The following is a 14,264-nucleotide window of genomic DNA, read 5'->3' on the forward strand; positions in this document are numbered from 1 at the left end:
TATCAGTCATGATTTATTGAGCCCTTAATGGGCTGTGTTTGGCTTTGTGGGTCACAATTTATATGGGCCTAATCAAGAATATGGAGAAAAGCATTATATTAAAAAGCAATATGACTAATATATTCAACATGATAGTAAATCTTACATAGAACAGGTGCAAATCTACTGATAAGTGTTGTGGCATGCTCTCTGACCATTCCAGTGGTAACTTGGGGAGGAGATTCATTCAAGTCCTATTTAAACTAGAGAAAATTGCCTAGTAGGAATAATTGGTGGAGAGTGCACTAAAGTATACGTTTGCAGCCTACTTATGTTTCAAATTCACTGCTAAATCCAGTTTAAAAGGTTAGGAATTATTAACACACAAGAGGAGAAAACCTTCACTCTGGCACATTCTTGGTTCAGGTTCAGTGTGTAGAATTAATACCAAGAAACTTAATAGGATTCTGCCTCGTAACTATGGTGTATTATTAAAGCCTAAGAAAAACATGTTCTCTCTTTTATGAAACCTTGTAATACCACATTTATAGTACAGTGTCCAGTTTGAGGAATTTTATCTGAAGGAAAAGTGGGTATGGTAAAGAGATGCTGCAAAGATGAATGTGAAATCAGTGAATGAGCAATTAAAAGGGAAATATCAAGAACTGTACAAAAATATTACAATTTTATTAAGATTGCAGAATTTAATTTATGAGATTGACAGATTGATCAATGCAAGTTTCTGCCCCACAATTAGCCACTAACCTTTTACTATGATGCATTCTCAGTATGCACTAGTTTCCTGGCTCGGAGCAGTCATTGACTAATATGAACTCTGAGCACGTCTCCTAGTGCTGCCCTGAAAATATGGTCACCTGTGCCCAAGAGTCAGGAACCCCATCCAAAGCAGCTGAATGGTGTGAGATTCAGAGGAGAAAAAAGAAGCAACTCTTCACAGAGCACATACTTACATTGACCCAGGATGTAGGGATAGTCAACAACTCGGATGCATTTACAAGGAGGTTAGACAAATTTGTGCAGAACAAGGCTATCAATGGCTATTAGTCATGATGACTGTGTACTAGCTCCAGTATTGGAGTCAGTATGCCTCTGAATACCAGTTGCTGGAGAACACTGTTACACTCATGTCCTGCTTTCCAGCTTTGCACTGGTATCTGGTTGGTAACTATGAAAATGGAATGCTGGACTAGATGGGCCTTTGGTCTGATCGCACGGAGCTCTTCCTGAGCAGTAAGAACAAGTCAATACTATGTCAGACTGAAATGGTTCTAGATAATTTGCTTACTGACCAGCCACCAAGTTGTCTATTACCTTGTCCAGAAAAGAGATAATCCCAACTGAGCTGTAGATATCTGAAACATCAGGGTCCAGGGAAATCTTCTTCAGGTGGCAATGCACCTCCCACTTTTGCTTCCTATGTGAAGCATTAACCACTTCCTGGACCCACCCAATCATTCCCTCCCAGCTAGAGCATAATAGTCATAATGGGCAAGCATAAGAGAGCATGTGCCCCTGTCTTCACCACACACAAATCTATAATAGCATGTACTGGAATAAGTCATTTGCTAGGTTCTTTAACACAGATTTCTTGAAGCACTCCAAGAGCATACAAACCCATCACTGCAATGGTTTAATTATGCAGAGTTGGGAATATAAACTGGTGACCCTGCAGTAGTAAGTACTACCTATTGACTGACACCCTCTTGTTCCAGAAGTCTGTTTTTCCTGACTTAAAATGTACACACAACAACTTTTGAGCTGAAATTCAGATCTGGATAGAAAGAACAGAGAGGCAGGGAATACGTATCCCCAATCCATTAAGATTTGAGCAATTTCATTACTTACATCTCTGTAACTAGGCTTACCAGCACTTTCCTGATATATAAATCACAGAGGACTTCGGATAAAGTTTCCACAGACTGATTTTTAAAAAATATAATTAAGGGTTCCTTCTGGTGTAGGACAACTGGCCAACCACGCTAGCATATCTTTTAATGCTGCACTGTTGATATCAGAAGATTCTTTGCTCACAGCTTAATTTCACATGCACAAAAAGGTTGACACTTTTGTTTTTAAATGCCACAAACGTTAAGTTTACCTGATTTTGAGAGAGCTTTACATTAAACTCATCAAGAAATGAGTGTATAAAAGTACAATAGCTACCAAGGGCACAGGCAATGATATATGGCTCCAAGGAACTCTGCTTGTGAAAAATGGAACATGAAATGTCATTTCCATATCCTGGCATACAGCTTATTTTCCTGGAAATTTTCTAATAGTTTTGAGGGGATTAAAACAAAAAAAGCAGCTTCTATAGCTAAGGCAGCTAAAAGTTTAATTAAATACAATTGCTTGCTGTGCTTGCCTTCCCAAACTGCCTCATGCATATTCATCACTGTAATTACAGTAGGAAAAAAAAATCCCACAACTAATTATGCCATACTCCTTGTCTTCTACACATGCCTGGAATTTTTTGCATAATTACTACTGAAATTAATTGCAAGTTAGTTAATTTTGCACTTTGTCCTTTCATGCTTATTTGAAATTTGGTGCCCCCTCCCCTGCCCAAGTCATACACAACGGTTTACACCAGAAAACAGTGAACGCCAATATACTCTCTAATTACTTGCAATAATAAGACACGTGCTTTGTTGTAAACTTCAACACGGTGCTCTCCATAAAATACATAGTGTTTGCAAGTCACGCTGTCACTGGCCCTTTTGTTGAAATTCCTATAGCGCTCTACTGCTTGACTGACATGGCTTGAAACTACCTTGTTCTTCTCTCTGGGGAAGTATAGGATGTGGTGCGAGAGGCTGCAACTCAAAAGGAAAACCATTGTCAGGATCTTTGGCTTTTGGTTGTATTTTTAACCTTTGGAGTTTACAAAAGGAAAGATAAGGAAGCTGTACCATCACCACTAAATCATTTGTAAGATGGAGGAAGATTTTATCAGGCTGGGAAGATGTTTAAAATGCATGCATGGTGCATGAAATTCAGAAGGCTGCATACTTCTTTTTAAAAAATAATATTTTGACAAAGTAATAAGAATAAATAAATAAGAATAAAAATATGCACCCCACCATTCCATTGTAACTATCCAACCTCCCAAAATTTCAACACCTCCTGCGATGGTTTCCGTTTTAACAGTACAAGGCTGCATACTCCTTCACCAGCAATGAAAGATAGGTTTTTAGTTGTTTTGTATTTTTTCATCAGCAAGAGCCATACTGACACTGACCTGCGCTGGCAAGCCACATAAAACAAACCTGATGCAGTAAAATTGTTTGGTTGGGAACACACCTCCAATGCCATTAGTATCCCTGAGTACCATAAAGTCCAGCCTCAAACATGTTTCAAGTCCTTTAACGACAAGAGTGGTCGCCCAAACAGAATGCCATGACAGGGGAAACAAATGGGATTCTTAATGTACCAAGCAAACACTGATTCCTTGTCTTAAATAAAGTTTCTAAATGCAATGCAAATAGATACATTAGCAAGAACAGCTTGGGAATAGTTATAAATATAAAATGAGGTACATATTCACAGCACAGAGCCACCCATAAAATTCTTCTGTGAATCGGCTCTTTTAAGATTATATGGCTTGAATCCTAAGTTACTCTTCTCTTTATGCAAGTGTGGGTTCTTGCAACTTCCCAATTTGCATCCCTCGCTCTATCCCACATCATTCACAAGGGTCTCCAAACTTGCATGAGCCATGGGGACCACAGAGGGAATGCCCCATTTTGTGAGTGTGAATTAGGACCCAAGCCTTTTCGTTTCCAAGCACACAGAACTGACAGAAACCGAAGACATCTCTGGGGCTCCTTATGTGCTCAAACAATTCATAACATATGGTAATGAAAATCTGTGTGTTCTTGGCAAGCTCAGCTGCGGCACTTGGCACAATGGTGCAAATGCCAGGCTCCGTGGGCCTCAGGAAGTCTACTGGAGCTGACACTGGTTGCTGGCATCTGTTTTTCTTTTTAAAAAGTCAAGCACCAGGCAGGGATGAAGTCACCCACCATCTTCATCTTCCCAGAATGCTCTGAGCCTAGGGTAGCAGGGCCCAGAGGCATTATGGTGAAATCTAGATGGCAGGTGATGCAGCCTCACTGGAGCTTTGTTTCACATTACTAGGGGTAGAGGGCAAAGGGCAACTGATGCAGGGGCTTCTCAAATCTGCTGCTGGACTTGATGTTTGGGACATCACAGTGGGCAGCTTCTATATACCCCTATTCAAGTATTTTGTGCTACCTTTGATTCATTATTTTTCTTCAGCAGTTTTGGAGTTCAAGTCTTCATAAGATTATGTTAACTCAAACATTTATGCCAGCAGTTATCCAACTTTGTCCCCCTTCACACCACTTTAAAATTACTCGGGGGGAGGCTGCGGGGGGCAGGTTGGTGGACCACTGAAGAAACTGTTCTTCTTCAAAATTGTCAAAAATTGAAAATCATGGGAACCAAGCCAGGCTGCTAAGAAGGGCTACTTTAACTGTTACCAGGGAACTTGCAAACTTATAGACTACATCAGCATCATACTGCAAAAATCGCAGGCCCTAAACAAGGCTTTGTTAGCCTGTTTGATAGGTCCAGTTCTTGTTTTGACAAGAGGCCCACAGGGCACTGGGAGAGGGAGCAGCAAGTCTCAGTGAACAACTTGCTCTTTTAAATTCTGTGAGAGTGATGGCTTTCATACATCCAGGACCAGAGCACCTCTTCCTGGTTCTACCCCTTTTCTGGGGGAATGGGAAGCCTTAAAAGGGAGCAGGCATCTGATTTGGAGCCTAGCACTCTCCACACTGACAAGGCCTGCAGGTACATTAGTACGTTGACATGAGGATATGAGTCACTGGTATGGAGAGGGGCAGTTTCTCAGTGGGGGCTGGCTCCATAGGAATGGACTCCATAGGTCCTGACCTTAATATCCTTTGATTCTCAGGCTGCAGCTTAGGTCTAGTCACAATGCTGGAATGATAGATTGGATCCTCTGAGTCAAGAGTTGCAACCCAGGCTGCTACGTAGGGCAAGGGTCCTGACATCTGTCTCCAACACCAGTGACAAATCCTACTGGACTTTCTTCCCTGGAGCCAAAGTTCAGGTTGTTACTCCAGCTGGGAGTCCTGACAAATGGTCTCAATCTCCGTTGTCACGAAAAAAAAACAATCAAGTGCAGGGTCAATTACAATTGCTCTCGATGGTTCCATAACATCTGCATGGGCCATCTGAGTAGAACTCATAGAGTGCTTTGGATAACCCCTTCTTATCCAGGCTTTGGGCATAACCAGAGAAATGCTGTAATCTTTCCAGTGATATAAGCTCTGCTTGCTCACTCATTCAAATGTGGCTGTGGGCTCTATTCAGCCAGAAGTAGTTGCAGGAAAACGTATGAAAAAAACACCAGTTGCACTCTTTCCTTCCTCACCCCTGCTTACCCTCAGAAAGAATAACCACCTGTCACTGTATTTTTAGAACTATCCTGGGGTGTTACACTGTCTAGACAAAAAACAAAGACCAGAATACATAATAGTTTTTCATTGTCAACAGCTTTTATCTAGTTGCTCCTATGGGGACTTTTGCCCATAAATCAGGTTCCTGTGGAGTGAAAATCATGCCTTACAGAACAAGAGTCGAGGATGAGCTCTCCACAATTCAAACTACAGAATGCTTGCTTGCTTTCACAATTCAGCATCCTGACTTGACCCAGAAGGAAAAGGCATCTGAAATGATCTGAATATGCCACTCATCCTTTCCCCGCCCCAACTCTGTTACACACAGGTAAGCAGCTACTACTATAACAGTGTTGCTTTTCATTCACAAAGTGCCTTACAATTTTAGCTTTAACCATCACAACTCTACAGATTTTATTTTTAAGCTGCAGTTGCATTAGAAACTCACACAATACCCTGCAATGAGTGCACAGCAGAAAGGTCTGAAATTGTGTTGACTAAGCTGAAGGGTCAACCATTTATCTATGAATCCAATTGGCTCTCTCTGCTCTCCCAGGCGCTATACAGGGAGCTCCTTTTACAATGCTTATTAACAACAACTTAACTTTTCTTCCATGAAGCAAATCATTTCATTGGGATAATCTCTGACTGTCTTTCCCAAACTGGTGCTCTTCAGGTGTGTTTGGACTACAACTATAATCATTGGCCATACTGCCTGGGGATGATGAGAGTTGGATTCCCAAACACCTGTAGGGGACAAGGTTGGGAAAGTCTCATCTATGGCTTTCTCTACCATAAGCTTATCACACACTTGGGGTAATTATTCAAGTACAACTTGGACCAGGGGTCAGCAAACTTTTTCAGCGGGGGGCCGGTCCGCTGTCCCTCAGATCTTGTGGGGGGCCGGACTATTTTTTTTTTAAATGAACAAATTCCTAAGCCCCACAAATAACCCAGAGATTTTAAATAAAAGCACACATTCTAGTCATGTAAAAACACGCTGATTCCCAGACCGTCCGCGGGCCGGATTTAGAAGGCGATTGGGCCAGATCCAGCCCGCGGACCTTAGTTTGCCTACCCATTACTTGGACGGTAAATACCCACACCATTTGCCCTTATACATTATTGTTATGAACTGGAAAGTAATCACCTGAATTCAGCTTTTCCAAGAGCATCAGGCCAAAGGAAGGGGAGATGCTTAGAAAAACAATGTTTCCCTTACTTGCCTAATTGAGACCGGGAAGACTGGAAAACCTGGGAAACTTTGTCCTATGGTAGATCAAAGTGAGCTAAAATAATCCCCAGCTCATCTGGCTCTTGCCTTCTACTACTCCAATAATTCCTGTTGCCTCAGACACTCCTGCCATATAATGACTTAAGCTTCATTCTAATATAAAGAAGGTACTGCAGAGAGAGAGAGAGAGAGAGAGAGAGATCCCCTGACAGTAATGTGGGAAGAAGCCATTACTGAATTGAGTAAGTGAGGCTCAGTGGAGTGTGTGGCTTTTCATGAAAAGGTATGATAGTGACATAGTACACCTTCCACTGTGAAGATATACCGTATGTGAGTCTCTGACCATTCAGAAAGAAGTCACATAGTCAAATCAGATTCGCTAGATAGTGTAGGAATATTGCTACCAATTTGCTGTATCAATGGAGAGACAGCTGTAGCTCAGTGGTACAGCATCTGCTTTGCATGCACAGTATCCCAGGTTCAGTTCCCAGCATCTCTATTGACGGCTGGAAGAGAACTCTGCCTGGAATACTAGAGAGCTGATGCCAGTTAGTGAAGACATTGCTAACCTAGATAGGCCAATGGGCCGACTCAATATAAGGCAGCTTCCTATGTTTCATTAGAAGTGTTGAACCAACGGGGAATGAATAAGCAATGAGCAGGCACACCCAAAAGTGTATACATGAAGGTGGTGGGTAGGAACATTTCAGCACCCCCAAACAGCTCCATTTAAACAGGTTAATGTTGGGTGCTGCTTTATAGCCATTTAATACCAGAATATAAGTTCAAGTTACCATATTTGATTATAAAAGGGTAGTTTTATGCCATTCTTTTTAGGCTGCTATTTAGTGTTCCTGATTCTCTTCCTTGGTATCCTGACTGGATGTTTATCGCAGTTAGAATGACTATGATGTATTCGCACCTATTGGTGAAAATAGTTTTTTAAAAATGGTCTCCCCCCACCTTTCTCATTTTCCCCAACTCACTATCTGAAAAACTGAGATATTCCATCTCAGAGATGTTCAGCAGCAGAGAAGATTTTTTCTAGACGTCTCTTGACATGGTATGCAAGCTGAGAAAATTCCTTTTGGAAATTAATCTTCCTGCCTGAAATCTGATAGCTTCCTGTCTTACTTTGCAATTTATACCTTTTCTTCTTCTCTCTCCACTTAATGGAATTAACATAAAGCCTTTTCATGAACTATATAGCCTGATAAAATGGGCAGTTAAAACTATAAATGATTTTAAAGTGAGGGTTAAATGTACACTGGATAGCCCCATGGTCTGTACTGCTAAACCATATGCCTCTGGCTCATATTAAACAATATCAGTTTCTAAACCAAAACATAAAACCAACTCTGTATTTGGAGGAAGAAAGCAAGGCTGTTCGAAAAGGCATTTGGCTGAAGCTTCTTCTGGCTTGTTATTTTAATACTGTCCCCTTTATAGCTATGTTTTATGTTATGTTTCCCATTTTAGTAATTCTGTGTTATTATGAGGCTGTGCTTTGTGTTTTTTAGACCCACTACCTGGAGTACATGTTCTTTTAGTACACTCTCTCCAGGAACAACCTGAAGCCTAATGCTGAAGGTATCATCAAACAGTATCATCAAACAGCTCTTTACCACCACTGTTAATCAGTTGGTTAGTCGTTGGCTCATCTCATTTATCATATAATTTGCTGGTTTTGTTCTATAGCTGATTTTAGTCTGCACAGTCAATATAAGCCAATGGCATACTGAAGTAGCAGATTCACTGAAATCAACAGGCTTAGATTACTTAAATCCAGTGATTTCAATGGATCGATGCTGAATAATGTTGGATATCTGTTAGTCTCACTGCAAGAGACCAACACTGCCACCCCGCTGGAAATATTTATACCACGGTGTGGTCTGGTCATGCTCTACACTATTGCCTTTTGCTAAGATGTTATAGGATGGTAATGTGATTTTTGGTGAATACTTTGTCATTACTACAGATTTAAACTGCCTTGGGTACAGTAAACTAAAAATGTGGTGAACACATTAAAAATGAAATGAAATGTGGTTTTGTGGATTGGTGAAAAGCTTCATGTTTTCTTTATATTGTGATGTTACAAAGCAACTTATTATTCTCCATGTAGGGAATGAAACGGTTTCAAGTCTCCTCTAACACCTCCCCCCGCACCTCCATTTCCTGGAGTAATGCTTCTATAAATGTTTTTTGTATCTGGCAATCACTCCTGCACAGGATTCAACGGAAAATGTAATGTACACAAACCTCATCAAGAAGCTACCTATTACTATAAGGATTCCAAAAAAAAATATTGCACAAGAAACAAACCCCGAAGTAATATAGCATGTAGTTAAAAATATATCCAATGCCTCAGGCCTTGGGCTTGATATTTCCACATAACCATTTCTTACTCTCATGATTGACAGGTGAGAACTGTGAAACCTTCCAAAAATACTTATATCATTTTCTTTTCATATCAAGTACTACTGCATCACCATTGATCATGATCACTATAATTTAAATTACCCCTTATAATCTTTGTCTGTTGTCAACATGTTGCTCTGCTATTTAAATACATGTGCACACACAATTATGTTAAAGGACACACACATTCTGAACTGTTCAAAGGTTTGCACCCATGTTTATTGTTCTGCTGTTCGGTTATACTGTACCTATTAAAGTGTGAAAGCTTTCAGGCTAAAGCAATTTTAAGTTTATGATCCTACTTGCTGTTTTTTTTTTTAAAAAAAGCTAATGAAATACGTGCTGCTTATAGCAAACTGCTATCCCACCGGGAGGCATTTTCATTAATATAGCTTGTTCAAATAAAAACAAATGCAGTTTCCCTTGATCTGTCAAGCAGTTCTATTGTAGTCTGAATGCAAGGAAATTAAGGTAAACACAAAAATATGGGTGAGGTCTTTTCAGAAAAGGCCTGTTAGAACACAGTCAGTCCCATCAATCCATTATTATATTTGCATATATCCTTTGCCTGTAACTCTGCATCATAGTAAGGAGCTCCAGCGAATGTATGTGCAGAAGCAGGAAAGGTGTTTTGTTTTGCCCCATAGAAGATAAACACAGTTTGATACTAAACAACAGCTTGCCTCTTTGGCATCAGAATCTCTTCTATTCAAAAGTGTTCCTGCCAAGCATGTGGTTCCTAGTCCAACCTCTGCACCAAAGTTCTTCCATATAGAAAAATGAAATAAATTCTCAGCCACCTATTCCATGTGATCCATGTTATACTGATCCACTAGGTTTTTACTATTTCTTTTCACTGTTGCAATTAATTCCCCTATTCCTCCCCCCACCACATCCTCATTTTTTTAGCACCTGGAAACTCTACTTCATTGAACACTATTTGATAAAGAGCTTCAGGCATTTTCTGCAACATATGTTGATGTTCTAATAGTTTTATTTTCAAGTCCACATGAAAGTTGTTGTTGTTTTAAATTCAGTCACTGTCTGATTCTGACCTTGTAGCCTGTTCTTTGTAAAATCATTTTCAAGTGAAGGAATGATGCAAGGGAAAACCTGAGCCTGACAGATGTGCCTGCAGAAGCTGGCTGGCTGAGCAAGTCAAAGCACATCTATTCTAGATGGATAGAGACTGTCCATTTTGCTCCAGACCAGATCAGGAGAGGCAAGGCTTGTTAAGGGGAGAGAAGGCAAACATGACAAATGAAGAACTCAAAATTTGCTCAAATATGAGCTGTGCCACAAAACAAAAAGAACAAGCCTACATGCTTTCTCAGTAGGTTTTTTAATCTCTCTCAACTTATTTCAAATTTTCATTCCCCTTGGATCTACTTCCTTGTTTTCTAGTTTTCACTTCTCCTGCATCATCAGTGATTGCATTCACTAACAATAAATTATGCCTTATTGTTCTGTGAGATGCATCCTAAGATCATGCAACCTTGCTTCTCCTCCCTTGGGCAGCTGTCAGATCAGAATCTTAACATCCATTTTTCAATTAGCCACAGTTTAAGCATTCTGTCTCAACTCAGACCAACTCATTTATCTTAACTATGGTTTATCGAAACATTAAGCAAGGCTTGATGTTGGATCATTTTAGGAAACCATAGTTAAGACTAACCAAACTTTGCAATGCTGACTTCCTTGCAGCCACACTGGAAGAGGGGAAGGGATCTGGCATGTAATGATAAAAAGGGAGGCTACCCTCTGACTCCTCAAGTAATGATTAGAAATGGGCAAACTTGCAGTTACAAGTCAGGATACTGATGGCTGCTAAAGACCTAAGGGCCAAAATTCATGTGACAATAAAATGATGCACTGCCATACCCTCCCCAAAAAATGGACTTGAGGATTGCCATACCAAAAAAGTTGGGAACCACTGCTCAACTGGAGAAAATAATTCTCACACTGTTTCTACTGTTTTAATACAACACTCTTCTAACGCTAGAGCTATTTTTAATACATTTCAATGGTTTTGCTTTTGCATTGTATTTTATTTTAATTTTCTGTGAGCTACCCAGGGAATATGCATTATTTATTCAGCGGCCTACATAAATATAGTAGAATTCGTAAATAAAAGTATAACCCAGTAATTCAGCGTAGACATTTAAAAGCCTTCTGAAACAGAAATATTTTCGCAAGCTGGCTAAAAACAAGAAGAGAGGTTTCTTGGCGGGCCACTTTGGGCAGAGAGAGGATCAGCAGGGGTCCTGCCACCAAAAAGGCTCCACTTCTTATCACCACATTTCAGCCTCACTAGACTATGGCACTTGAAGCAGGTCTTTCAGCTGATATTGTCAGCAAAGGGGGAGGAACTATTGCAGAAGAAGCCTTTCCCTTTAAGTACCATAGGCTTGTGTCAAGTGGATTGAGACCAGCATTCTGAAGTACAACTGGAAACAAAGTGGAAGCCCATAAGACTTTCAGAAGGCTGGCGTATGTTTTCTGCAGCCTCTTCTGGTTAATCATCAGCCCGCAATATTCACACCAGTTGAAATTTCCAAAACATTTAAATAGCAATTTTTCTTTCTTCAAAGACAGGGGGAAAAGATTCCTTATTCTACTCTGAGCCTGCCTCCTAGCACTTGCTATGTTTCATCAACATTGGTTGACTTCAGCATGGCAAAGCTTTCAGATAGCTAATCATAATTATTTTAAAAGCACAATCATTGTGCAGAAGTGTGGAATGGATTGGTGGTTTATTGTTCAGAGACTACTATAAAACTCAATAATTTTTCCAGTCTCTGTTCTTTCCGCTTGGCCTTTTCAGCTGAGGAAGTTATACACTTCAAGGTAATTTTTCTGACCCCACTGCGATTTTTCTGCCTGACTAGTCATTTGCTTGAAAGGAAGATACAAAATTGCACTAATACAATAAATTTTGTAAGGTTAAGGCTGATAATCACCAACTTCTTTCCATCTTTTGATAGATACAACTATTAGATTTCAAAAAGGAATTGGAATACCTTCAATTCAAAAGTATTCAAAATAGATACACACTATATTCTAAAACCAATACTAAAAAGAAATTTTAAAAATGATTTGCGTAAATCATTTTTAAAAATCTACAAATCACACTACGCCAAGTCCATCCCACCAAACAGTCTGATTTATGAAAGAAGCCCCATCACCTTTTTCTCATTCAAGACCTTATTTTCTACCACTGCTAGCTGATACTACTGGAATTTATAGAGTTAAGAAATTATTTCTATCTACAGAAAATGTAGTGGCTGCAATAAAATTGTCAAATGGCTAGAGAAGATATCTGGTATTTAACCATAACAATACTTCCTGTATCTTTCCCAGACAGTTTTCTCACATATTATTGTTTGGGTGTTTTTTTAAAAAAGGAATTCCATTCATGGTCCTGGTCTAAGGAAAATATATCCAAATGCTATTGTTTCCTCTCTTAAAAGTTCATTTATTCCCTTAAGTTTCCCAATTACCTCATGGGGTATGAGTTTTCATTCCAAGCTGCGGAGTCTGCTGTATCTATCAGCTTGATAAAAATTCAGATATGCAGAAAGCTATGCAGAGCATACAACACAATATCCATACAACAGACTATCGAAAACGTCCACCCAAAGATGTATAAAACGAAAGCGCAGAAACAAAACTGTGTGGCCTATCCAAGATGTCTAACCTGATGGAAGAAACCACTGAGTAGGCCATATAGTGCCAGGACCTAAGCTAGCCAATTATCTCACGTCTGGTCACTGGTGGCCAGTAGAATGGACTTTGCAGATTCAGGATCTGCAATCTCAGAACTGTACACACACCGCTTTCTCTGTAGCTGAGTTTACATTGCTTTTCTCTCACTTTTAGTTGGTGACTTTCTACTCAAATAGCAGCAATTAGTAGTGCATAAATAATTTCTTGGGCCCGTCTGCTCCCAAAGGCCTGAAATGCAAGTTGTTATTCAGGATGCCATGCTTAACTTGGGCTTGCAAAATAGAATTATCTCTCTCTGTGGGACTTTCTTTCATGGAAGCCTATTTCTAGAATCTGGCTATTCAAGTTTTTCCTACAAAAGTACAGAACGTAATGCAAAAGGTGGAAATGCAGTTGACTTCTATTTATCTTTGTTTACTTACAGCAGAGGAATAAAACAATGAATACATTATATTTTTGGCATTAACATTCAGCAACATTCACTACTCATACTCTTGTCAATTGAAAATACATGCAAATATAGAAAGGCAAGAGGGGAACTGCACCTTTACATATCTTGCAGGAAATGAATGAAAATGTATGAAGCAGTGACATCTGAAGCGCAAACTGTCTTTTGAAGAATGCTGCAGACTAAATGGATTTTGTATTAAATTCAAATTTGGTTAGCAGTGAGGTCTTTTGAAAAACAAAGCTATTTTAATTTCAGCAGGTTTTTTTTGTGGTTTTATGCAAGATATAAACAAATTTTCAGAGAGAGATCCAACTACATTACCAAAGGCAGGAATGGGTGTTTCTCCACACGTATGGTTTGAGATACGTCCAGGTAGGTATTCTTTGTAGGATTTGTACTACTCATGCATGAAGAACTGTTGCAACATCCACATGATTTTATTGGTATCAAAATACCACTCCCCCCAATTTAATCTGGATTTGTTATTTTTTATTGTTTTTTTAGCTGTTGCCCATCTGTTGCCAACAACCCATTTGCAGTATGTCAACTATCTGTTAGCAAATTAAGTCCCAATCTGGAAGCACCCTGGATGGCTTGTTACTGGATTGAATTCCTTTCATAATCAGAATTTGGTACTTTCAATATGGGGGAGCTTTGCTACAGCCTGCTGCTCATTTCACAACTCATATTTGAATAAGCTTGAATAATAATGCATTAAAAACATCTCTTTCACTGCTGTCACATTCTCCCTCTTGCACCCAATCTACCTCACCTACTGTCCTTAGGAGAGGAGAAAATCCCAATACCACACTTTATGCAACCTTTTGTGACATAGGAAATTTATTTCTTGCCCTAGCAAACGTGTAGGGCATGGGTAGGCAAACTATGGCCCGGGGGCCGGATTCGGCCCAATCACCTTCTAAATCCGGTCCGCGGATGGAATCAGAGTGCTTTTACATGAGTAGAATGTGTCCTTCTACTT

At 39.7% G+C, this 14,264-nt stretch overlaps 1 protein-coding gene across 8 annotated transcripts in view; it reads right to left on the reverse strand.

The window, feature by feature from the left end:
• Nucleotides 1-14,264, reverse strand: part of LDLRAD3 (low density lipoprotein receptor class A domain containing 3) — a 111,721-nt gene that overhangs the window by 14,780 nt on the left and 82,677 nt on the right. For 3 of the 8 annotated variants that reach the window (XM_053387809.1, XM_053387830.1, XM_053387819.1), the window contains exon 5: nt 6,059-6,200. The exons of the other annotated variants lie outside the window; for them this stretch is intronic. In XM_053387809.1, the coding sequence (XP_053243784.1) occupies nt 6,059-6,200 (142 nt within the window). The remainder of the gene's footprint in view (nt 1-6,058; nt 6,201-14,264) is intronic. 8 annotated transcript variants of the gene reach the window in all.

The sequence above is a fragment of the Podarcis raffonei genome, chromosome 1 (genome assembly GCF_027172205.1).
Source record: "Podarcis raffonei isolate rPodRaf1 chromosome 1, rPodRaf1.pri, whole genome shotgun sequence".
NCBI lineage: Eukaryota > Metazoa > Chordata > Lepidosauria > Squamata > Lacertidae > Podarcis > Podarcis raffonei.